Source organism: Molothrus ater, chromosome 30 (genome assembly GCF_012460135.2).
Source record: "Molothrus ater isolate BHLD 08-10-18 breed brown headed cowbird chromosome 30, BPBGC_Mater_1.1, whole genome shotgun sequence".
Classification (NCBI taxonomy): domain Eukaryota; kingdom Metazoa; phylum Chordata; class Aves; order Passeriformes; family Icteridae; genus Molothrus; species Molothrus ater.
The window spans coordinates 1,626,992-1,651,135 of NC_050507.2; the positions used below are offsets into that span (position 1 = coordinate 1,626,992).

Genomic DNA, 24,144 nt, shown 5'->3' on the forward strand with positions numbered 1-24,144 from the left:
CCATTTCCCCAACTCAAAATCCATCTCCCAGGTGTCCTTTTCCATGGAAAGATCCCCATTTCCCCAACTCAAAATCCATCTCCCAGGTGTCCTTTTCCATGCAAAGATCTCCATTTCCCCAACCCAAAATCCATCTCCCAGGTGCCCTTTGGCAGGTAAAGGGCTCCAGTTCCTCCAGCCCTAAATCAGTCTGCCAGGTGTCCTTTTCCATGCAAAGATCTCCATTTCCCCAACCCAAAATCCACCTCCCAGGTGCCCTTTTCCATGTAAAGATCCCCATTTCCCCAACCCCAAATCCATCTCCCAGGTGCCCTTTTCCATGCCAAGATCCCCATTTCCAGAACCCAAAATCCACCTCCCAGGGGCCCTTTTCCATGCCAAGATCCCCATTTCCCCCTGCCCTCCTGTACCTGCCCGTGAGCTCCTGCTGCCAGCGCTGCCCTTGCTGCTGCCCACGCTGTCGCCCCTGGTGAGGATGGAGATGCCACTGAAGCTGCTGGCTTTGGTGACAGGCGGCCTCAGGCTGCGGATGGAGCCGTCAGAGTCCGTGCTGCTCCAGGGACGGGGCTCCAGGGATTTGATGTCGCTCTCGGTGCTGCTCTGGCGGCTGCCAGGGCTCCTGCCCAGCCCCTCCCGGGCGCCCCTGCAGGGAGAGCACGACTCAAACCGGGCTCCAGGGCAGGGACAGGGCCAGAGCTGCTGCTGCTGCTGCACCAGTGCCCCCAGTGTGCTGGGCCTGGGAGCCTTTTGGGGGAGTGTGACAGCAAAAAAGGACAGGACACGGGTTGTAGGGGACACAGGCTCAAGGTGCAGCAGGGAAGGGATAGGTTGGATATTAGGAGGAAATTTTTCCACCAAAAGAATAATGAAGCACTGGAATGCTCTTCCCAGGGAGGTGGTGGAATCACCATCTCTGGATGTGGTTAAGAAAAGCCTGGACAGGCACTTGGTGCTACAGTCTGGGTGAGGTGTGAGGGCACAGGTTGGACTCGATGATCTGAGAGGGCTCTTCCAACCTCATCATTCTGGGATTCTGGGATTGATTCTGGGATTGATTCTGGGATTGATTCTGGGATTCTGGGATTGATTCTGGGATTGATTCTGGGATTCTGGGATTCATTCTGGGATTCATTCTGAGATTAATTCTGGGATTCATTCTGGGATTCTGTGATTCTGTGATTGATTCTGGGATTGATTCTGGGATTCTGGAATTGATTCTGGGATTGATTCTGGGATTGATTCTGGGATTCTGGGATTGATTCTGGGATTGATTCTGGGATTGATTCTGGGATTCTGGGATTGATTCTGGGATTGATTCTGGGATTCATTCTGGGATACTGGGATTGATTCTGGGATTCATTCTGGGATTGATTCTGGGATTGATTCTGGGATTCTGGGATTGATTCTGGGATTGATTCTGGGATTGATTCTGGGATTGAATCTGGGATTGATTCTGGGATTCTGGGATTGATTCTGGGATTCATTCTGTGATTCATTCTGTGATTCTGTGATTCTGTGATTCATTCTGTGATTCTGTGATTGACTCTGTGATTCTGGGATTGATTCTGGGATTGATTCTGGGATTCATTCTGGGATCCTGTGTTGATCCTGTGATTGATTCCGTGATTGATTCTGTGATTGATTCCGTGATTGATTCCATGATTGATTCCATGATTCTGTGACTGATTCTGTGATTCTGTGATTGATTCTGTGATTGATTCTGTGACTGATTCTGTGATTCTGTGATTGATTCTGTGATTGATTCTGTGATTGATTCTGTGATTGATTCTGTGATTCTGTGACTGATTCTGTGATTCTGTGACTGATTCTGTGATTCATTTTATGATTGATCCTGTGATTGATCCTGTGATCCTGTGACCCCCTCTGACTCAAGGAGAGCGCTGCATTTTGACCTGAGGCCGTGGAAAAGGCTCCCAGAATTGATTGATTTTGGGATCACTGCAGTGATTTTGGTGGCACTGATATCATGGCTGTGCAGTTGATTACAAGTGTGTAATTTCACTTTTCTGCCAAAATCCAGCAGGCAGAAAGGCAGGGATGAGGATTTCCTATCTTTTTGGAAAAAAAGAGGACTGAAAACTGCTGGAATTCCTCCCTGCCATTGCCACCCTCCTTTTGAATTTTAAACAGCCAAAAAGGACTCAAAATTGAAAGAAAACACTTTTAGAAACTCCCCTGGGGCATTCAGCGTGGCATGGCACAAATAAATCACAGGGAAATCCCTGCAAATCTGCCCCTGTCTGTGAGAGCAACAAGAAAAGCATTCTGTGGGGAGTGTGATGAGGGAAAATCAACATTTGAGAGTCTCCCAGGGCAGAATTCACCCTCAGCAGCTCAGATGGAGCCCGAGACACTTCAGTGTCACCATGAAATCACCCAGAACGGATAAGCAGGGATTAGGGACAATCCCTGGCACTTTGTAAGGGCAGGCATTTCCTGTCCTTTTGGGGGAAAAAAGAGGTTTGAAAACTGCTGGAATTCCTCAATTCCTCCCTGCCATTCTCACCCTCCTTTTTCATTTTATTTTTGAAAGGGTAAAAAAAACCCTTCAGTGAGTCCTGGAGCAGCCGTGCATGGCATGGCACAAAAGAAATCAAAGAGAAATCCCTGCAAATCTGCATCTGTGGGGGAGAGCTACAAGAAAAGCATTCTGGGGGGAGGGTGAAGAGGGAAAAGCAGAATTTTATGGCATTTGAAATGATGCCAGGGCATTTGAAATGATGCCAGGGCAGCACTCACCTGCTGTCTGTGAGGAATCCGTTCTGGCCAGACTGGGAGCAGCAGGAACGTGGAGATGGGGAGGGAAAGAAAAAAAGAGACTTCAAAAAAATGTGGAAAAACCCCAATTCCAGAGGGTGGGGATGGCACACAGAGGGTCCTGAGGGTGGTGCTGAGCCTCCTGCACAGCAGATCCCTGAGCAGCTCCATCCAGGGAATTCCCTGATCCCTGAGATCTCCCAGTTCCTCCCAGGAAGGACGAAATTCCTTCTAGGAAGGACTAAATTCCTCCTGGGAATGCCCAAATTCCTTCTGGGAATGCCCAAATTCCTCCTGGGAGTGCCCAAATTCCTTCTGGGAGTGCCCAAATTCCTTCTGGGAGTGCCCAAATTCCTCCTGGGAATGCCCAAACTCCTCCTAGGAAGCCCTAAATCCTTTTTGGGAATGCCAAAATCCCTCCTGGGAATGCCCAAATTCCTCCTGGGAGTGCCCAAATTCCTTCTGGGAATGCCCAAATTCCTCCTAGGAAGGACTAAATCCCTCCTGGAAATACCAAATTCTTCCTAGGAAGGCCTAAATCCCTTCCAAGAATGCCCAAATTCCTTCTAGGAATGCCCAATTCTATATAGGAATGCCCAAATTCTTCCTGGGAATGCACAATTCCTCCTTGGAGTGCCAAAATCCCTCCTGGAAATGTCCAAATTCCTCCTGGGAAGAAGTAAATCCTTCCTAAGAAGGGCTAAATTCCACCCAGGAATGCCCAAATTCCTCCTGGGAATGCCCAAATCCCTCCTAAGAAGGGCTAAATTCTGCCCAGAAATGCCCAAATTCCTTCTGGGAATGCCCAAATTCCTCCTGGAAATGCCCAAATTCCCTGGAATTTTTGGAAGGAGCAGGCTGGAGGCTGCAGCTGTGGCTCCTCCAGCCCGGAAGCTCGGCCACCTTTGCTGGAATCCAGCGGCACGGCCCCAAAACTCTGAGAAACGTTGGTAGGAAAAAAGCAACATCTGGAATATTGAAGGGGAAACCTTGTGGCCCAAAGCTCCTGGAATAATAATAATGCTGATAATAATGATAATAATGTGGTGAATAATCATGATTTGGTGAAGGATCCCAACTCACCTCGCGTGCAAAGATCCTCTCCCTGACCCGCTGGTATTCCTCCTCCCGCTCCTCGATGGATTTGCTCCTTCTCCCATCCTGCAAGGGGAGTCTGATCTGAAGGGACAAACACAGCTCAGGGGTCAGCAGGAGCAGCCAGCTGCTGGCAATTTTGGGTGGGAATTGTGGATTATCTGTGGATTTGGTGATTTTGGGCACCTGCACCTACCTTGGAGACACCTGAGTGCAAGGATGAAGGTGCCAGAGGTGCCAGGGGGTTCATTCCTGGCTGTTCCCAAATAGAAACCACCCTGCCTGAGCTCTGCATGAGGCAGAAATCAGGAATATCACCCTGGTTTCATGGGGGAAAATCGGGAATGTCACCCTGGAAAATCAGGAATATCACCCTGGTTTCATGGGGAAAATATCAGGAATGTCACCCTGGAAAATCAGGAATATCACCCTGGAAAATCAGGACTATCACCCTGGTTTCATGGAGGAAATGTCAGGAATATCTCCCTGATTTCAGAGGGAAAATCAGGAATATCACCCTGGTTTCATGGGGAAAATGTCAGGAATATCACCCTGGTTCCATGGGGAGAAACAGGAATATTCAGAGGGAAAATCAGGAATATCACCCTGGTCCCAGAGGGAAAATCAATCAGGAATATCACCCTGGAAAATCAGGAATGTCACCCTGGTTTCATGGGTGAAATGTCAGGAATATCACCCTGGAAAATCAGGAATGTCACCCTAGAAAATCAGGAATATCACCCTGGTTTCATGGGGAAAAAATCAGGAATGTCACCCTGGAAAATCAGGAATATCACCTTGGTTTCATGGAGGAAATGTCAGGAATATCACCCTGGTTCCATGGGGAGAAACAGGAATATTCAGAGGGAAAATCAGGAATATCACCCTGGTCCCAGAGGGAAAATCAATCAGGAATATCACCCTGGAAAATCAGGAATATCACCCTGGTTTCATGGGTGAAAATCAGGAATATCACCCTGGAAAATCAGGAATATCACCCTGGTTTCATGGAGGAAATGTCAGGAATATCACCCTGGAAAATCAGGAATGTCACCCTGGAAAATCAGGAATATCACCCTGGTTTCATGGGTGAAAATCAGGAATATCACCCTGGAAAATCAGGAATATCACCCTGGTTTCAAAGGAAAATCTAAAAAATTCCCATCAAAAATTCCCATCTAAAAAATTCCCATCTAAAAATTCCCATCAAAAATTCCCATCTAAAAAATTCCCATCAAAAATTCCAAAAAAAAAATTCCCATCTAAAAATATTCCCATCTAAAATTCCCAAAAAATTCCCAATCTAAAAAATTCCTCCCAGAACAGGCTCAGGAATTTTTTCAGGAATTTTTTCCCTGGATGCCCAGGGAAGCTGTGGCTGCCCCATCCCTGAAATGTCCGAGGCCAGGTTGGGGCAATGATGCTGCTCAATCCATTTGGGATCGTGGAAAATGTCCAGGGATGGAACTGGAGGAGCTTTAAGGGTTTTTCCAAGCCCAATTATTCCATGTTTTTATGGAAGTGGGAGCTACAAGACCCTGAGATCCTTGGGAAGGGCATGGCTTGCTGCAAGAGGGGAAAGCAAAACTCAGCTGAGGGATATTCCCAAAGAAACCTTGGAAAAAGGCTCCACTTTTTAAAACCTGGCCTGGCCTCCAGCTGATTTTGGAAGCAGAGCCATAAAACCCACAGCAATTCTTCATCCATTTCCATAAAATTGGCAAAAAAAAAAAAAAAAAAATCTTTGATGAAATTCAGATGTTGCTGCCTGGGTGGGGTGGGAGCTTCCATGGAATGAAAGGCAGGAGAATTTTGGAGTTTTTCTGCTCTTGGGAGCATTGCCAAGGCCGCAGGTGCCCCCCTGTGCCCTCCCTCACCTGGTTATCGTCCCGGTCCATGCTGGTGTCATCCCTCTTCAGGATGAACCTCTGAGGGAATTCCGCGTTCTTCTCGTCCTTGATGTGCTCAGAGAATCTCTGCTCGGGGCTGCAAGAAAACCAGCCCTTGTTAGGAGGGGGAAAAAAGCAGTTTTAAGGTGAAATTTGGGTGAAATTTCAGCTCCTGTCTCTTCTCCAGGAGCTGTGGAGAGGCAGGGAGGGCTGGAAGGAAAAGGTTCTTCTTTCCTGTCCCCCTTCATTCTGTGATTCTGGTTCTAGAGAGGGATCTTCACCTCCAATGAGGTAAAAAAAATTTATAAATGTGGTGTGGAACCCATCCTGGTACAGAGGATTCCTGGGCTGTGGGGAAGGGAGAGGGGAAAGGGGAAGGAAAAAGGGAAAAGGGAAGGGGAAGGAGAAGGGGAAGGAGAAGGGGAAGGGAAAGGGGAACAAGAAGGTGAAGAAGAAGGGGGAAAAGAAGGAGGAAAAGAAGGGGAAGGGAAAGGGAAAAAGGGAATGAGAAAAAGGGAAAGAGGAAGGAAAGGGAAGGAAAGAGGAAGGAAAGGAAAAAGGGGAAGGGGAAGAAGAAGGGAAAGAAGAAGGGGAAGGAGAAGGGAAGGGAAAGAGGGAAAAGGGAAGAGGAAGGAAAAGGAAAATGGAGAAGGAGAAGAAGAAGGGGAAGAAGGAAAAAGGGAAAGGGCTAAAGGGAAAGGGCAAAAGGGGAAGGGCAAAAGGGGAAGGGCAAAAGGGGAAGGGCAAAAGGGGAAGGGAAAAGGGGAAGGGGAAGAAGAAGGGGAAAGAAAAAAGGGAGAAAGGGAGAAAGGGAAAAAGGGAAGAGAAGGAGAAGGGGAAAAGGAAGGGGGGAAAGGAAGGGGGAAAAGAAAGGGGAACAAGAAAGGGGAACAAGAAAGGGGAAAAAGAAAGGGGAAAAAGAAAGGGGAAGGAAGAAAGGGGAAAAAGAAAGGGGAAAAAGAAAGGGGAAGGAAGAAGGGGAAGGAAGAAGGGGAAGGAGGAAGGGGAAGGAAGAAAGGGGAAGGAAGAAAGGGGAAAAAGAAAGGGGAAGGAGGAAGGGGGAAGGAAGAAGGGGAAGGAAGAAGGGGAAGGAAGAAGGGGAAGGAGGAAGGGGAAGGAAGAAGGGGAAGGAGGAAGGGGAAGGAAGCGAGGGGAAGGAAGCGAGGGGAAGGAAGAGAGGGGAAGGAAGAAAGGGGAAAAAGAAAGGGGAAGGAAGAAAGGGGAAGGAAGAAGGGGAAGGAAGAAAGGGGAAGGAAGAAGGGGAAGGAAGAAAGGGGAAGGAAGCAAGGGAAGGAAGAAGGGGAAGGAAGAAAGGGGAAAAAGAAAGGGGAAGGAAGAAGGGGGAAGGAAGCAGGGGAAGGAAGCAGGGAAGGAGCTTACATTCGTGTGTTGCTGGTCTTGTTGATGATCACAGCCTTGCCAGTCTGGTCCACGTTGTGATCCATCCCGAAATACGCGGCCACGCGGTGCAGCAGCATGCGGTGGTACGAGGTCATCTGGGGGAACTTCTTGAACTGATTGCTGGGCACAGGGACAGGGCACAGTCACTTCCACCCCTGCCACGTCAGGGTGTACAGGAGAACCTCCTCACCCTGCTCCCCTGGGAGCCCCCAAATTCCCAACTTTCAAATTCCCAAATTCCGAAATCTCCGTTGGGAAATTCCCTTGCTCGGCACAAACTCCATCACCACTTACTTGTTATCACTAATGAACTCCAGAATCTCCTGTTCCAACTTGAGCAGCATCATTCTGTCCCTGTCAGGGATAAAAAGAAAGCTTGAAAAGGTGACTTTAGGGATAGGGGAACAGCATTCCCTGCTGCCAAGCCCTGTCCTGCAGCAGAAAAAGTCACAGGAGGAAGTGAGATCTGATTTTACACAGAAATGGGCTAAAAAACCTCCTTGTTTTTCTAATACACTGAATTGGACACCAGATTTTTCAAATACACTGAATTAAACTGCAGATTTTTCAAATACTCTTAATTGAACTCCAGGTTTTTCAAAGACACTGAATTGAACAGCAGATTTTTCAAAGACACTGAATTAAACACAGATTTTTCAAAGACACTGAATTAAACACGGATTTTTCAAAGACACTGAATTGAACAGCAGATTTTCCAAATACATTGAATTAAACAGCAGATTTTTCAAATACTCTTAATTAAACAGCAGGTTTTTCAAAGACACTGAATTAAACAGCAGATTTTTCAAAGACACTGAATTACACTGCAGATTTTTCAAATACTCTTAATTAAACAGCAGGTTTTTCAAATACTCTGAATTAAACAGCAGATTTTTCAAAGACACTGAATTAAACTGCAGATTTTTCAAATACTCTGAATTAAACACAGATTTTTCAAAGACACTGAATTAAACAGCAGATTTTTCAAAGACACTGAATTAAACTGCAGATTTTCCAAATACACTGAATTAAACTGCAGATTTTCCAAATACACTGAATTAAACACAGATTTTTCAAATACTCTTAATTAAACAGCAGGTTTTTCAAATACTCTGAATTGAACAGCAGATTTTTCAAAGACACTGAATTAAACACAGATTTTTCAAAGACACTGAATTAAACAGCAGATTTTTCAAATACACTGAATTGAACAGCAGATTTTTCAAAGACACTGAATTGAACAGCAGATTTTCCAAATACTCTGAATTAAACACAGATTTTTCAAAGACACTGAATTGAACACAGATTTTTTCCAGTTTAAGGTTGTTTTGCTAATAATGCTTGGCTTTGGAAAGCCTCAATCTCTGCTCTGCTGGAAGCTCCAACTTTGCCATTCCCTTGCCAACCTTTCCTCAATCCCACTGATTATTCCCTTTACAGGCTGGCACTTGAAAACCATTTATAGAAAAGAGTTTAAAGCAATTTAAATTTCTTTCTTTGCATTCAAACAAATTATTTGTCCTTCTCTCTTCACATCACACACAATTCCACATTTGGAATTGAACAGGATATAAAATTACAGTTGTGCTTTTAGTTTCTGGTAACTCTTGGAATTCCAAAGAGGAAAATACAGAATTATTTGCAGGAATGGACACACAGAGCCCTCAGGGAGTTGTTTTATTGACCATGACCTACCTTGGGTTTTTTTTCAGTGTATTTACTAAAAATTCATGCAAATCTATTCCAGTGGAGTCTGTATATTCCTGGCTGGAATCTGGAAAAAAAAGAAACAATGGAAGCAGAAAAAATTAAAAAATCATTGGGATAGCACAGAGAGAAGGAAAAATGGGGGAAAGAAAAAAAAAGGGGAAAAGGAAAAAAGGGGGGAAGGGGAAAAAGGGGAAAGGAAAAAAGGGGGGAAGGAAAAAAGGGGGGAAAGGAAAAAGAGTGAAAGGAATAAAGGAGGAAAAGGAATAAAGGGGGAAAGGAAAAAATGGGGAAAGGAAAAAAGGGGGGAAAGGAAAAAAGGGGAAAAGGAAAAAAGGGGGAAAAGGAAAAAAGGGGGGAAGGGGAAAAAGGGGAAAGGAAAAATGGGGAAAGGAAAAAAGGGGGGAAGGAAAAAAGGGGAAAAGGAAAAAAGGGGGAAAAGGAAAAAAGGGGGGAAGGGGAAAAAGGGGGAAAGGGGAAAAAGGGGGAAAGGAAAAAAGGGGGGAAGGAAAAAAGGGGAAAAGGAAAAAAAGGGGAAAAGGAAAAAAGGGGGGAAAGGAAAAAAGGGGAGAAAGAAAAAAGGGGGGGAAAGGAAAAAAGGGGGGAAAGGAAAAAAGGGGGAAAGGAAAAGAGTGAAAGAAATAAAGGAGGAAAAGGAATAAAGGGGGAAAGGAAAAAATGGGGAAAGGAAAAAAGGGGAGAAGGAAAAAAGGGGGAAAGGAAAAAAGGGGGAAAGGAAAAAAGGGGGAAAGGAAAAAAGGGGGAAAGGAAAAAAGGGGGAAAGGAAAAAGGGGGAAAAGGGAAAAAGGGGGGGAAAGGAAAAAAGGGGGAAAGGAAAAAAGGGGGGAAAGGAAAAAAGGGGGAAAGGAAAAAAGGGGGAAAGGAAAAAAGGGGGGGAAAGGAAAAAAGGGGGAAAGGAAAAAAGGGGGGAAAGGAAAAAAGGGGGGAAAGGAAAAAAGGGGGGAAAGGAAAAAGAGTGATAGGAATAAAGGAGGAAAAGGAAAAAAGGGGGAAAGGAAAAAAGGGGGGAAAGGAAAAAGAGTGATAGGAATAAAGGAGGAAAAGGAAAAAAGGGGGAAAGGAAAAAGAGTGATAGGAATAAAGGAGGAAAAGGAATAAAGGGGGAAAGGAAAAAAGGAGGGAAAGGAAAAAAGGGGGGAAAGGAAAAAAGGGGGAAAGGAAAAAAGGGGGGAAAGGAAAAAGAGTGAAAGGAATAAAGGAGGAAAAAGAATAAAGGAGGAAAAGGAATAAAGGGGAAAAGGAAAAAGGGATGAGTGTAGGTGAACCTGGAGAAGAGAAGAATCCAGGGAGACCTTGGAGCTCCCTCCAGTGCCTCATTTTTTCTATTAATAAATACTTTACCTATTAAATAAACAAATTTTTCCCACTTTTCTCCAAAAAAAAAATCTTTTCCCCAAACCAATTTAAAAAAAAAACCACTTTAGTTTGTTTTCTAAAAAAAAAAAACAAAAAACCTTTAAAAATTTTTCTCCCAAAATTGCCCTAAATCAAAACAAAAAAACCAAACACACCCAACCACCTGTCCCACTTCCAGAAGGTTCCCAGAGCAGCACCTGACCTCGAGAGAGCATCTTCCTTGGTGTTTTTTCTTTATTTTTCTCTTTTTCTTCTTTCTCCACCCCATCTTTGGTGGATTTCTCCTCCTCCTTGTCAGAGGGGCAGCTCACGTGCAGCTGGATGATGTCCTGGGGTGAAAAACATAAAGGAGGTTCAGACATTCCCTGGGCAGAAAAGCAGCTCAGGAAGGTCTCAAAAAGCTCTTGTAGGAATTTTTTTGGCTCCCCAAGGCAAAAGAGAGCAAGGCCTGGATAATTTTTGATTTTTTTCTGGGTTTCCAAACTCTCAAATTTGTCTCGTTCTGGGCCTACCTGAGACTCCAGCAGCCCATCCACGAAGGGGCCTGAGGATTCCTCACACACAGCCAAGCTCCTGACCAGTTTAAGCTTTGAGTTAGACTGAAAAAGATGAAAAAAAAGGGGAATAGTTACAAGATCTCAGCTAAAATTCACACTTGAATTCCTGCAGCTGCATTCCCGAGGCACCGGCGCAGCCATTCCCAATTAAATCCCAATTAATCTGCCCAATAAAAGGAATATTCCCCTCAATATACAGATATAGAATGACCTGGCATCCCTGAATAATCCCTGAATAATCAGTTCTTTTATTCCTTCAGCCTTTAAAGCATAAAATTCCCAATTAATCTGCCCAATAAGAGGAATATTCCCTCAATATAAAGATACACAATGACTTGGAATCCCTGAATAATCAGTTATTTTAATAAGAGGAATATTCCCCTCAATATAAAGATACAGAACTATTTGGAATTCCAGAACAATCAATTATTTTATTCCTTTTATTTATTGAAGCATAAAATTCCCAATTAATCTGCCCAATAAAAGGAATATTCCCCTCAATATACAGATATAGAATGACCTGGAATCCCTGAACAATTAATTATTTTATTCCTTCAGCCTTTAAAGCATAAAATTCCCATTTAAACTGCCCAATAAGAGGGATATTCCCCTCAATATATAGATATAGAATGACCTGAAATCCTTGAACAATTAATTATTTTAATAAGAGGGATATTCCCCTCAATATACAGATATAGAATGACCTGGAATCCCTGAATAATCCCTGAATAATCAGTTATTTTAATAAGAGGAATATTCCCCACAATATACAGATATAGAATGACCTGAAATCCCTGAACAATTAATTATTTTATTCCTTCAGCCTTTAAAGCATAAAATTCCCAATTAATCTGCCCAATAAGAGGAATATTCCCTCAATATAAAGATACACAACTATTTGGAATTCCAGAACAATCAATTATTTTATTCCTATTATTTATTGAAGCATAAAATTCCCAATTAATCTGCCCAATAAGAGGGATATTCCCCTCAACATACAGATATAGAATGACTTGGAACCCTGAATAATCAGTTATTTTAATAAGAGGAATATTCCCTCAATATACAGATACAGAATGACCTGAAATCCCTGAATAATCAGTTATTTTATTCCTTTTATTTATTGAAGCATAAAATTCCCAATTAAACTGCCCAATAAGAGGGATATTCCCCTCAATATACAGATATAGAATGACCTGAAATCCCTGAACAATTAATTCTTTTATTCCTTCAGCCTTTAAAGCAAATTTTAGCTGGGAAATTCCCCGCCTTAATTCTCCCTGACTTCCAGCCAGAGCAATTCCAGCTTTTATCCTGTTGGAAAGGAGCACATGGAAATCCCTGTCCTGAAGCACCATCTGCTTTTCCAGGGACAGGAAAGGCTCAGGAGCAGCATCCTAAAGCTGGGATCAGGAATTAGAAGGGCCCAAAGGAAATTGGGGTGGCAGCAGAGCTCCTACCTTGGCTCTTTTCCTGGCGTGGCCGTGACTCGACGTTCGCTTCTGCGGAGAGAGAAAAAGGCAAAGATTTAACCTGGGAATTCTCTGCCCTTCCTGGGACATAAAAAGGGATCAGGACAGAGAGGCTGCTGGGGCTGGACCTGGCTGAGAAGTGTTTGAGGAGGTGTCCATGCTGCAAAACAAAAGTGTATTTTATTTGCCATTTGTTAGAGGTGAGGCAGTTGCAGTTTTCTGTACCTCTGCTACAAACCAATCCTCCCTCCAGGAGCTATCTCCTGTTAATTGGTCATTAATTATTAATTATCTTCTGTTACTAGGCCACTAATTATGAATTATCTTCTGTTCATGGGCCAATGAGTGTCCTTGCATGGCTGATAAAATTCCATCATCCCATTGGGAGATGTGAGCCCAGGGGGAGGAGCCAAACATTCCTACCTGGATACAATCTGAGATTTCAAACATTCCTGCCTGGATAGAATCTGAGATTTCAAACATTCCTACCTGGATACAATCCAAGATTTCAAACATTCCTACCTGGATACAATCTGAGATTTCAAACATTCCTGCCTGGATAGAATCTGAGATTTCAAACATTCCTACCCAGATACAATCTGAGATTTCAAACATTCCTACCCGGATACAATCTGAGATTTCAAACATTCCTACCTGGATAGAACCTGAGATTTCAAACATTCCTACCTGACAGGGCAGTGGAATAATTGAATTATTATTTTGAAATATTATATTGAAATTGAAATATTATATTGGAATATTGTATTGAAATGGAAATATTATATTGAAACTGAAATATAATATTGAAATATTGAAATGGAAACATTATACTGAAATTGAAGCATTATATTGAAATATTGAAATGGAAATATTATATTGAAATTGAAATATTATATTGGAATATTGTATTGGAATATTATATTGGAATATTACATTGAAATTGAAATATTATATTGGAATATTGTATTGGAATATTGTATTGGAATGGAAATGTTATATTGAAACTGAAATATATTGAAATATTGAAATTGAAATATTATATTGAAATTGAAATATTATATTGGAATATTACATTGGAATTGGAATATTGTACTGGAATATTGTATTGGAATATTACATTGGAATATTGTACTGGAATGGAAATATTTCAGCCTCTCTGGCCAGGAGGGCTCAGTGCAGAGCAAGGGAGCCGCCTGCCCAGCCTGGGCCCCCTGTGGGGCTCTGGGTGCTCTGGGAAGGGATGGGGAGCAGCAGGGGAGGGCTCAGCTCCCCCTGCCCACACTCACCTGGGACTCCTGGCGCACGCTGACCTCCTCCCCGCCATCCTTCTCCACCTCCTCCTTGCTTGGTGACCTGGACACGTATTTGGTTTTGTTCACAGACTCCTCCACCACCTTTTTTTCTGATTCCTTCATAATTTCCAGGGACTCCTGTGCCGTGTTGCTGTTGGACATCTTCAGAGGCCTCCGCCGCAGCGACGGGCACCTGCAGGGACGAGGGACAGCTCAGGGGCTGCGCTGAGCTTCTCTCTGCCCACAAACTCTTCAAGACTCAGGCTGCAATTTCCCTGGAGCCCACCACGTGCACAGATCCCAAATCAAGCCCTCAGATTGTGATGGACAAAAACTCTCCGACAGTTTCGAGTTAGAAAGTGGATGTTTGGATGGTTATTGTGGGATAGCTCCCAAATAACTTTGGCACAGCCCATTCCCAGTATGGATATTGATCTAGTACCAATATCTAAAAACTCTCTAAGATTTTAAAGTTAGAAAGTGGATGTTTATTGTGGGATAACTCCCAAACAACTTTGGTACATCCCATTCCCAGTATGGATATTGATCTAGTACCAATATCCAGAAATTCTCTGACAGTTTAGAGTTAGAAAGTGGATGCTTATTGTGGGATAATTCCCAAATACACACTGCAATTCACAGGTGATTTCAGAGTCCTCTTATCTATACAAGTATTGAATACCCAGAACACAAATACCTATTGATAACTTTGGTACATCCCATTCCCAATATGGGTATTGATCTAGTACCAATATCCAAAAACTCTCCAACAGTTTAGAGTTAGAAAGTGGATGTTTATTGTGGGATAACTCCCAAATAACTTTGGTATATCCCATTCCCAACATGGATATTGATTTATGGATTTTGATATCCATAGATATCAATTCAATCCAAGTACTGAATACCCAAAATACAAATCCATATTCATAACTTTGGTACAGCCCATTCCCAGTATGGATATTGATTTATGGATTTTGATATCCAAAATCTATGGATGTTGATATCCATTCAATACAAGTATGGAATACCCAAAATACAAACACTTATTCAAAACTTTGGTACATCCCATTCCCAGTATGGATTTTGATCTAGTACCAATATCCAGAAATTCTCTGACAGTTTATAGAGTTAGAAAGCAGATGTTTACTGTGGGATAGCTCCCAAATACACACTGCAATTTACAGGTGATTGCAGAGTCCTCTTATCTGTACAAGTATTGAATACCCAGAACACAAATACCTATTGATAACTTTGGGACATCCCATTCCCAATATGGATATTGATCTATGGATTTTGATATCCATAGATATCAATTCAATCCAAGTATTGAATACCCAAAATACAAATGCATATTTATAACTTTGGTACATCCCATTCCCTGCTTGGTATGGTAATTAGTTCAAAAGCTATTAAGCATGGTAATTAGTTCAAAAGCCATTAAGCATGTGCAGTTTGTCCCTTGAAATGGGGTCCCTTTCATGGGGAGGGGTCCCAAAATGAGGAAGTAAATGAAGTCTTCCTCGTTCTGACCTTTCTACCTTTTCAATGCAAATCTGACAAATGAGCCCTTGGTAGAACTCCCATTCCCGTCTTCAATTGGTTTCAGAACAGAGGAGCCCTACAATTGTCTGATGTTCCTAAAAGCCATTTATCAGTTTCTATATTCTCCATTAGAAATCCAGCTAACCAAACATTGTGCTGACAAGCAATCAATTATTAATTAACTACTAACTCTTAACTTCATCATGGCCTACCCATTTATTTCAATTAACTCCAATAAAGCTTACCTCTAAATAAAATCTTAGCTCCTAAATCTCTAAATTCCTTCAAGTTTATGTCTCAAGATCAAGCCTGCCCACCGTGGCTGCAGCCCCAGCTCGAGGGCTGGAGCAGGAGCTCCGTGGTTCTCACCAGGATTTTGGAGGCACCAGGGCTGGACAAAGCCCCTGAGGTAGAGCAGAGGTGCTGAGGCAGGTGAGTGATGGAGACAGAGACACTGAGGGCAGCTCTAAACCAGCCAACATCACACAGGGGAAATAAATTCCACCAACCACAGCTGTGCTCTGCCCCGGGGCCAAACCAGCACCAAAAATCTGCATTTCCCCAGATCCCAGCCCAGTTCCTTTTGTAATCAGTCAAATCTTTTGTGATCAGTCAAATCTTTTGTGATCAATCAAATCTTGAGTGAGAAAACAGCCTTGAACTCCAAACAGGCTCTGTGAGATAAGACAACCCTGATATCTCCTGGGCAGGACGAGTGGGACTCAAATTACAGATTAAGATAAAAATTCCTGATAAAGTTGAATTTAATTTGATTAGCAAGGAGCTGGCAGCAACTGGAAGCACCTCTGGGTTAGAATGGAGCCTAAACCAGCCAACATCAACCAGGTGAAATAAATTCCACCAACCACAGCTGTGCTCTGCCCCAAACCAGCACCAAAAATCTGCATTTCCCCAGATCCCAGCCCAGTTCCTTTTGTAATCAGTCAAATCTTTTGTAATCAGTCAAATCTTGAGTGAGAAAACAGCCTTGAACTCCAAACAGGCTCTGTGAGATAAGACAACCCTGATATCTCCTGGGCAGGACGAGTGGGACTCAAATTACAGATTAAGATAAAAATCCCTGATAAAGTTGCATTTAAAGTTCCCAACCCAAACCAGTCCAGGATTTCATGATTCTGAGTCTGGGCAAGGATTAAACCAGCTCCACGTGGTTGTGGAGGGATGTGGCACCAGCCAACACCTCTGGAAGAGACAAATTCCCAAAAAAATATAAGGGGAGTTGTCCTGGTTTGAATTTTTTTAGGAGCCTAAATCAGAGCAAGGCTCGAACAAAACCCCTCATAGCAGAAAACAGCTGTTGAAAAACTGATTTTTAATTCCTTTGGCAGAATGTGGCTGAAACAAGAGTCAGAACTCAGAGATTTATCAGCTCCTGCCTCTGATATTCCTGGAGAATTCCCCTTTAATTTGTGGAGCTGCTGAACACAAAATGTGCATTTGACATTTATGAAATTACTGGAATTGGTTTCAGGCAAAGAAAGCAGGAAAATGCAGTGAGCTGCCTCCATTCCATGGATTTTTACATGGAATTTTAATAATTTTTTTAAAGACATGGAGGGGAGGAGGGAAAATGCCAGATCCAGTGGGAAAATAGGACAGGAGTGACACAGGGAGGGAAATATCCCAGAAAATTCAAGGGGAAATGGAAATATCCCAGAAAATTTATGGGGAAAAGGAAATATCCCAGAAAATTTATGGGGGAAAAGGAAATATCCCAGAAAAATCATAGGGAAAAGGTGCAGGGAGGGAAATATCCCAGAAAATTCGTGGGGAAAAGGAAATATCCCAGAAAATTCATGGGGGAAATGGAAATATCCCAGAAAATTCATAGGGAATAGGTGCAGGGAGGGAAATATCCCAGAAAATTCAAGGGGAAATGGAAATATCCCAGAAAATTCATGGGGGAAATGGAAATATCCCAGAAAATTCATAGGGAATAGGTGCAGGGAGGGAAATATCCCAGAAAATTCATGGGGAAAAAGGAAATATCCCAGAAAATTCATAGGGAAAAGGTGCAGGGAGGGAAATATCCCAGAAAATTCATGGGGAAAAAGGAAATATCCCAGAAAATTCATAGGGAATAGGTGCAGGGAGGGAAATATCCCAGAAAATTCAAGGGGAAATGGAAATATCCCAGAAAATTCATGGGGGAAATGGAAATATCCCAGAAAATTCATGGGGAAAAGGTGCAGGGAGGGAAATATCCCAGAAAATTCATGGGAGAAAAGGAAATACCCCAGAAAATTTGTGGGGAAAATCCCAGAAAATTGATGGGAAGAAGGTGCAGGGAGGGAAATATCCCAGAAAATTCATGGGAAAAAGGTGCAGGGAAGGAAAATATCCCAGAAAATTCCCCCCAGGAGGGAATCCCACGCTGCTCCAACAGGAATTAGGTCAGGAAGGGAAAAGGGAACGCTTTGCCTGATGTGTCTCATTTGTGGGATGATGGTGCAGGGGGTGAAGGTGGCAAACTCTGCCTCCTCCCAGCCCTAAATATTCCAAACTGCTCCAAGGCTCGGGGTTTTAAATATTCCAAGAGGATCTGGAGCAGATTTTGGAGAAGGGAAGGGAGGAGGCAGCACCGGATCTGCACACACGGCACTGAAATAAATTTGTACAGCTCATTCCCTTTTGCACCACCCACCCCTCTTCTAACAAGTTTTTTTCCCCCCCCCCAAGCCAAACACCTCAGCCAAATTTAAGAATGACAACAGGATCTTTTCCTGTCGCGCTGCAACGTAATTTCAGCATCACACTGATCAGATTTCCCAGAAAAGACAAACTGGGAGCCACAGAAAAAAAAAAAAAAATTAAAAAAATAAAAATGACATTTATCAGCTGCCCCCTCCTGTTCCAGCTTCCATCCCCAGCAGGCAGCCTCCAGGACATGCAGGAATCAGGGAAAATTTGTTTTTCCAGAGGAGGATTCCTTGCAGGATGAATGAATCAGCCCCAGCTCCCCGGGGCAGCCGTGGGATGCAGTGAGGGGGTGGCAGACAACGAGAGTGACGGTGACAGACAGGGGTTGGTGCAGAAATTTCAAGTTCAGAGCGCTCAGGGAGGGTGGGTGGGACTGAGCTGGGCCTTGGGAGAGAGGGGGAAAAAAAAAAAAATGACCCAGATGCAGCAAAAAATGTGTGTCAGGAAAAAAGAAAAAAGATGGAGCAAAGGTGGAAGGGAGGGTGGGGATTGGAAAATGACAGCAGTGACTGGGCAAACTGGGGATGTTTTCTGGGATATTTGCTGCCCTAAAAGGGTCAGGGAGTCAGGACACATTAAAATCCTCCTCCTCCTCCTCCTCAGTCCAGAAATGAACATGGAATTCCACCTCTGCTGCCTTTTTTGCAGCTGGGAGCCCCGAGAATGCAGCAAGGAAGGGGAAATTAAAGCAAGAAAAGTTCTGAATTTCCAGCTCAGATGGATCTGGCAGCAGATCTGGAAAAGGCAGGAAGCTCCTGCTAAATCAACTCCTCTCCTGGCCTTGTTTCTCAGGGAACAGAGCTGCTCCTGAGCAAAAACGAGGGTGCAAAGGAGACACAAGGCTGCAGCTGCCCACACACAGCTCCAGGGGCATGGAGGGGGGATTGAGGGGTCTGAAATGGGGATGGAGGGGTTTGAGGTGGAGATTTGGGGGTCTGAGGGGGGATTGAGGGGTCTGAGGGGGTCTGAAATGGGGATGGAGGGGTTTGAAGTGGAGATTTGGGGGTCTGAGGGGGGATTGAGGAGGGATTGAGGGGTTTGAGGGGGTCTGAAATGGGGATGGAGGGGTCTGAAATGAGGATGGAGGGGTCTGAGGGGGGATTGAGGGGTCTGAAATGGGGATGGAGGAGTCTGAAATGGGGATTGAGGGGTCTGAAATGAGGATGGAGGGGTTTGAGGTGGGGATTGAGGGGTCTGAGGGGGGATGGAGGGGTCTGAAATGGGGATTGAGGGGTTTGAGGTGGGGATGGAGGGGGTTTGAGGTGGGGATTGAGGGATCTGAGGGGGAATTGAGGGGTCTGAGGGGGTCTGAAATGGGGATGGAGGGGGGATTGAGGGGTCTGAAATGGGGATGGAGGGGTTTGAAATGGGGATGGAGGGGTTTGAAGGGGGGATTGAGGGGTTTGAGGGGGTCTGAGGAGGGGATGGAGGGGTTTGAAGGGGAGATAGAGGGGTCTGAGGGGGGACTGAGGAGGTTTGAGGGGGTCTGAAATGGGGATGGAGGGATTTGAGGTGGAGATGGAGGGGGCTGAGGGGGAATTGAGGGGTCTGAGGGGGTCTGAAATGGGGATTGAGGGGGGATTGAGGGGTCTGAAATGGGGATTGAGGGGGGATTGAGGGGTCTGAAATGGGGATTGAGGGGTCTGAAATGAGGATGGAGGGGTTTGAGGTGGGGATTGAGGGGTCTGAGGGGGGATGGAGGGGTCTGAAATGGGGATGGAGGGGTCTGAAATGGGGATTGAGGGGTCTGAAATGAGGATGGAGGGGTTTGAAGGGGGGATTGAGGGGTTTGAGGGGGTCTGAGGAGGGGATGGAGGGGTTTGAGGTGGAGATGGAGGGGGCTGAGGGGGGATTGAGGGGTCTGAAATGGGGATTGAGGGGTTTAAGGGGATATGGAAGGGTCTGAGGGGGTCTGAGGTGTGGATTGAGGGGTCTGAGGGGGGATTGAGGGGTTTGAGGTGGAGATGGAGGGGTCTGAGGGGATATGGAGGGGTCTGAGGGGGGATAGAGGGCATGAGGAGGGATTGAGGGGTTTAAGGTGGAGATGGAGGGGTTTGAGAGGAGATGGAGGGGTCTGAAGTTGGGATTGAGGGGTTTGAGGGAATATGGAGGGGTTTGAGGTGGGGACTGAGGAGTTTGAGGGGGGATAGGGGGGATTGAGGGGGGATTGATGGGGATTGAGGGGTTTGAGGTGGAGATGGAGGGGTCTGAGGGGGGATTGAGGGGTTTAAGGTGGAGATGGAGGGGTTTGAGGTGGGGATGGAGGGGTTTGAGGGGGGAATTTATTATTTTATAATATGATATTATATTAAAGAATGCTATACTGAACTATACTAAAGAATAGAGAAATTATATTTACAGAAGGCTAAAAAAATAATAATGAAAATTCATTACTTTCTCCAGAGCCCCAACACAAAGGGATTGGCCAAAGTTTGGCCAAAGAGTCAAAACAACTCACACCAGAAACCAAATGAAACAATCTCCAAACACATTCCAAAGGAGCAAAACAGGGAGAAGCAAATGAGATAATTATTGTTTTCATTTTTCATTTGTTCTCAATTTTTTTCCAATTATTTTCATTTTTCCCTGAGGCTCCTCAGCCCCCCAGGAGAACAATCCTGGCCCAGGGATGTTTCAGGCAATGTGACCCTGACACCCTCAGCAGCCTCGCTGCCCTCTCTGGACTCCCTCGAGCCCAATCCATCCCATAATTTCCCCGTTTTGCCCTGTTTGGGGGCAGCAGCACCCAGCACCTCCCTCCCCGCTGGGTACCAGTGATGCTCCAGCCAGCAATTCCCTGATTGGCTGCCCGGCAGCCAATGGGAAGCCGAGCTCCATGGCAACGGGGCCCTGTTGCCAGGAGCAACGGGGCGGGGGTGACTCAGGGAAATGGGGGCGGTGGGGCTGGGCAGGGGAGGAAGGGCTGGGATGAGGGACGGGGGCTCCAGGCTGCTCTTAAAATTCAATTTATTCCACTCAAAATGCAATTTATGGTATAGAAAATGCAGGTTATCGTATACAATAACTTACTGTATAAAAAAATCCCCTTTATTGTATGCAAAATGCAGTTTCTTGTATGCAAAATGCAGTTTCTTGTATAGAAAATACAGTTTATTGTATAGAAAATGCACTTTATTTCATACAAAATGCAGTTTCTTGTATGCAAAATGACATTTCTTGTATACAATAAGTTATTGTATACAAAATGCAATTTATTGCATAGAAAATGCAGTTTATTGTATACAGTAACTTATTGTATTCAAAATGCAGCTAATTGCATACAAAATGCAGCTTATTTTATACTATAATTTATTGTATACAAATGCAACTTATTGTATGGAAAATGCCATTTATTGCATGCAAAATGCCATTTATTGTATACAATAACTTCTTGTGTACAAAATGCCATGTGTTGCATTGAAAATGCAGTTTATTGTATACAAAACGCAGCTTATTGCATACAATAATTTACTGTACAGAAAATGCCATTTATTGTACACAAAATGCAACTTATTGTACACAAAATGGAGTTTATTGTCTACAAAACGCAGTTTAGTGGATACAAAATGCAGGTTATTGTATACAATAACTTACTGTATTCAAAATGGAGTTTATTGTACACAAAACGCCTTTATTGTATACAAAATTCAATTTATTGTATACAAAATGCAACTTGTTGCATACAAAATGCAGTTTATTGGATAGAAAATGCAGTTTATTGTATACAGTAAGTTATTGTATGCAATAAGTTGCATTTTGTATACAATAAGTTATTGTATACAATAAACTGCATTTTCTATCCAATAAACTGCGTTTTCTATACAATAAGTTATTGTCTACAAGGAGTTGCATTTTGTATACTATAAACTGCATTTAGTGTACAATAAATTGCATTTTGCATGCAGTAAATTGCATTTTGTATACAGTAAACTGCATTTAGTGTACAATAAATTGCATTTTGCATGCAGTAAATTGCATTTTGCATGCAGTAAATTGCATTTTGTATACAATAGACTTGTCAAGATTCTCATCTCTTCCCTCATGTGGGAATTGCACAGGAAGGAGTTTTTAGTGGGATAAAAAGGACTGGAATGGCTCCATCCAGGACAAACACCCCAAAAACCCCAAAAAAACCCCAAAACTCATCAACATCAAAGCCAGAATTCTCTCCTTATGCAGAAGGAATTCATTCAATAATTCCTCCCTCCCTCACAGCTCCTTTAATTTCATTTTAGGCTCAGCAAGAACCTCCTCACCCCTCATTTCCCAACATCTGGGGGAGGAAAAAAACCCAAATTCCACAGAAAAAAAAAAAAAAAAAACCAGCAATATTCTGGGCTCCTGTCTGAAATATTTCTCTATTTCCTTTAGTATAAAATTTTAATGTCATATATATAATAAAATAATAAATCAACCTTCTGAAACATGGAGTCAAGATTCTCATCTCTTCCCTCATGTGGGAATTCCACAGGAAGGAGTTTTTAGTGGGATGAAAATGGACTGGAATGGCTCCATCCAGGACAAACACCCCAAAAACCCCAAAAAAACCCAAAACTCATCAACATCAAAGCCAGAATTCTCTCCTTATGCAGAAGGAATTCATTCAATAATTCCTCCCTCCCTCCCAGCTCCTTTAATTTCATTTTAAGCTCAGCAAGAACCTCCTCACCCCTCATTTCCCAAAATCTGGGGGAGGAAAAAAACCCAAATTCCACAGCAAAAAAAAAAAACCCAACAAAAAATAAATTCCCCCCAGGAGGTTGGAGGTGCCTGCACTGCCTGTGCTGAGTCACTGCTTGAAATCCTCATTTCCACCCCCTCATGACATCAAATTCTCCAATGGTGATGCAGATGGAAGGGTTGGGCTCCAATAAAAAGAATTCAAAAGCTTTTATCAACCTGCAGGCAGGAAATGCAGGTGAGTCGAAGGGAATTGTGGAGAATCAGGAGGTTTCCTGGTGGAAAACACCTCAAAGCAAACATCATTTCATGAGGAATAAAATATTCTGGTATTTTGTTACTCTCTCCATCACTAAACTCAGGAGAGGGGTCAGCTTGTTCTCACTTTATCCCAGGAGTGTGACCTGGGCTGCTAAAATAATTTCCATGGGATACCCAGGAATCACATAGGGGTGGATAAAAGTTTTATGTTTATATTTCATTAAAATAATTTTATATTTCATAAAAATAATTTTATAGTTTATAAAAATAATTTTGTATTTCATTAAAAAAATCTTACAGTTCATAAAAATAATTTTGTATTTCATAAAAATAATTTTACATTCTATATAAATATTATATATAATTTATATATTATATAATTTACATTTTACATTCTATATAAATATTATAGATTATATAATTTATATAATAATGTTTCTATTTCTATATAGATATTTTATATAAATAATTTCATATTTTATAGAAGTATTTTTATATTTTATACAACTATTTTTATATTTTATAGAGATAATTTTCTATTTTATAGAGATAATTTTCTATTTTATAGAGATAATTTTCTATTTCCTATAATTTTTATATTTTCTTTATATTGTGTATAAATTCTTATATTTTATAGAAATATTTTATATTTTATAGAAATATTTTTATATTTTATAGAAATATTTTATATACTATATAATTTTTAATATTTTATCTAAATAGTTTATATTTAATATACATTTTTATATTGTATAGAAATATTTTTATATTGTACAGAAATATTTTTATATTTTATAGAAATATTTTCTATTTTATAGAAATATTTTCTATTTTATAGAAATATTTTCTATTTTATAGAAATAATTTTCGATTTTATAGAGATAATTTTCTATTTTATAGAGATAATTTTCTATTTTATAGAGATAATTTTCTATTTTATAAAATATTCTTATATTTTATAGAAATATTTTTTTATATTTTATATCTTTCTATTTCTTCTTTTAGGAAGAAATTCCTCCCTGTAAGGAGTGGGGAGACCCTGGCACAGCCCAGAGAAGCTGAGGCTGCCCCTGGATCCCTGGAAGTGTCCAAGGCCAGCTTGGAGCAGCCTGGTTTAGTTGGAGATTTCCCTCCACAGCAAGGGGATGGAATGAGAGGAGTTTTAAGTTCCCTTCCCACCCAAACCATTCCATAATTCCATTTTCAGATCACCTGAGCCACAGCTCCAGCACTTCTGGGCACAAAAACCTCTTAAATCCTCTGACCTGGATGGGAAAAGTTTGGTTAAATCGAATTTTCCATGTGTGGAAAAGGAAACACAGAGAATTCCTGTGCCACATCTCCTAAACACTGACAGGTTAATTTTGGGAGA

The 24,144-nt window shown here is 42.7% G+C and overlaps 1 protein-coding gene across 3 annotated transcripts in view; it reads right to left on the reverse strand.

Moving 5' to 3' along the window:
• R3HDM2 (R3H domain containing 2) overlaps nt 1-24,144 on the reverse strand; it is a 68,577-nt gene that overhangs the window by 24,271 nt on the left and 20,162 nt on the right. For 2 of the 3 annotated variants that reach the window (XM_054517715.1, XM_036399708.2), the window contains exons 2-12: nt 13,563-13,761; nt 12,265-12,306; nt 10,760-10,846; nt 10,450-10,576; nt 8,859-8,937; nt 7,458-7,517; nt 7,143-7,283; nt 5,751-5,859; nt 3,862-3,957; nt 2,761-2,792; nt 411-643 (exon numbers count right to left, since the gene is read on the reverse strand). In XM_054517715.1, the coding sequence (XP_054373690.1) occupies nt 411-643; nt 2,761-2,792; nt 3,862-3,957; nt 5,751-5,859; nt 7,143-7,283; nt 7,458-7,517; nt 8,859-8,937; nt 10,450-10,576; nt 10,760-10,846; nt 12,265-12,306; nt 13,563-13,730 (1,174 nt within the window). In that variant the 5' untranslated portion in view covers nt 13,731-13,761. The remainder of the gene's footprint in view (nt 1-410; nt 644-2,760; nt 2,793-3,861; nt 3,958-5,750; nt 5,860-7,142; nt 7,284-7,457; nt 7,518-8,858; nt 8,938-10,449; nt 10,577-10,759; nt 10,847-12,264; nt 12,307-13,562; nt 13,762-24,144) is intronic. The other variant, XM_036399709.2, reaches the window with a different exon arrangement.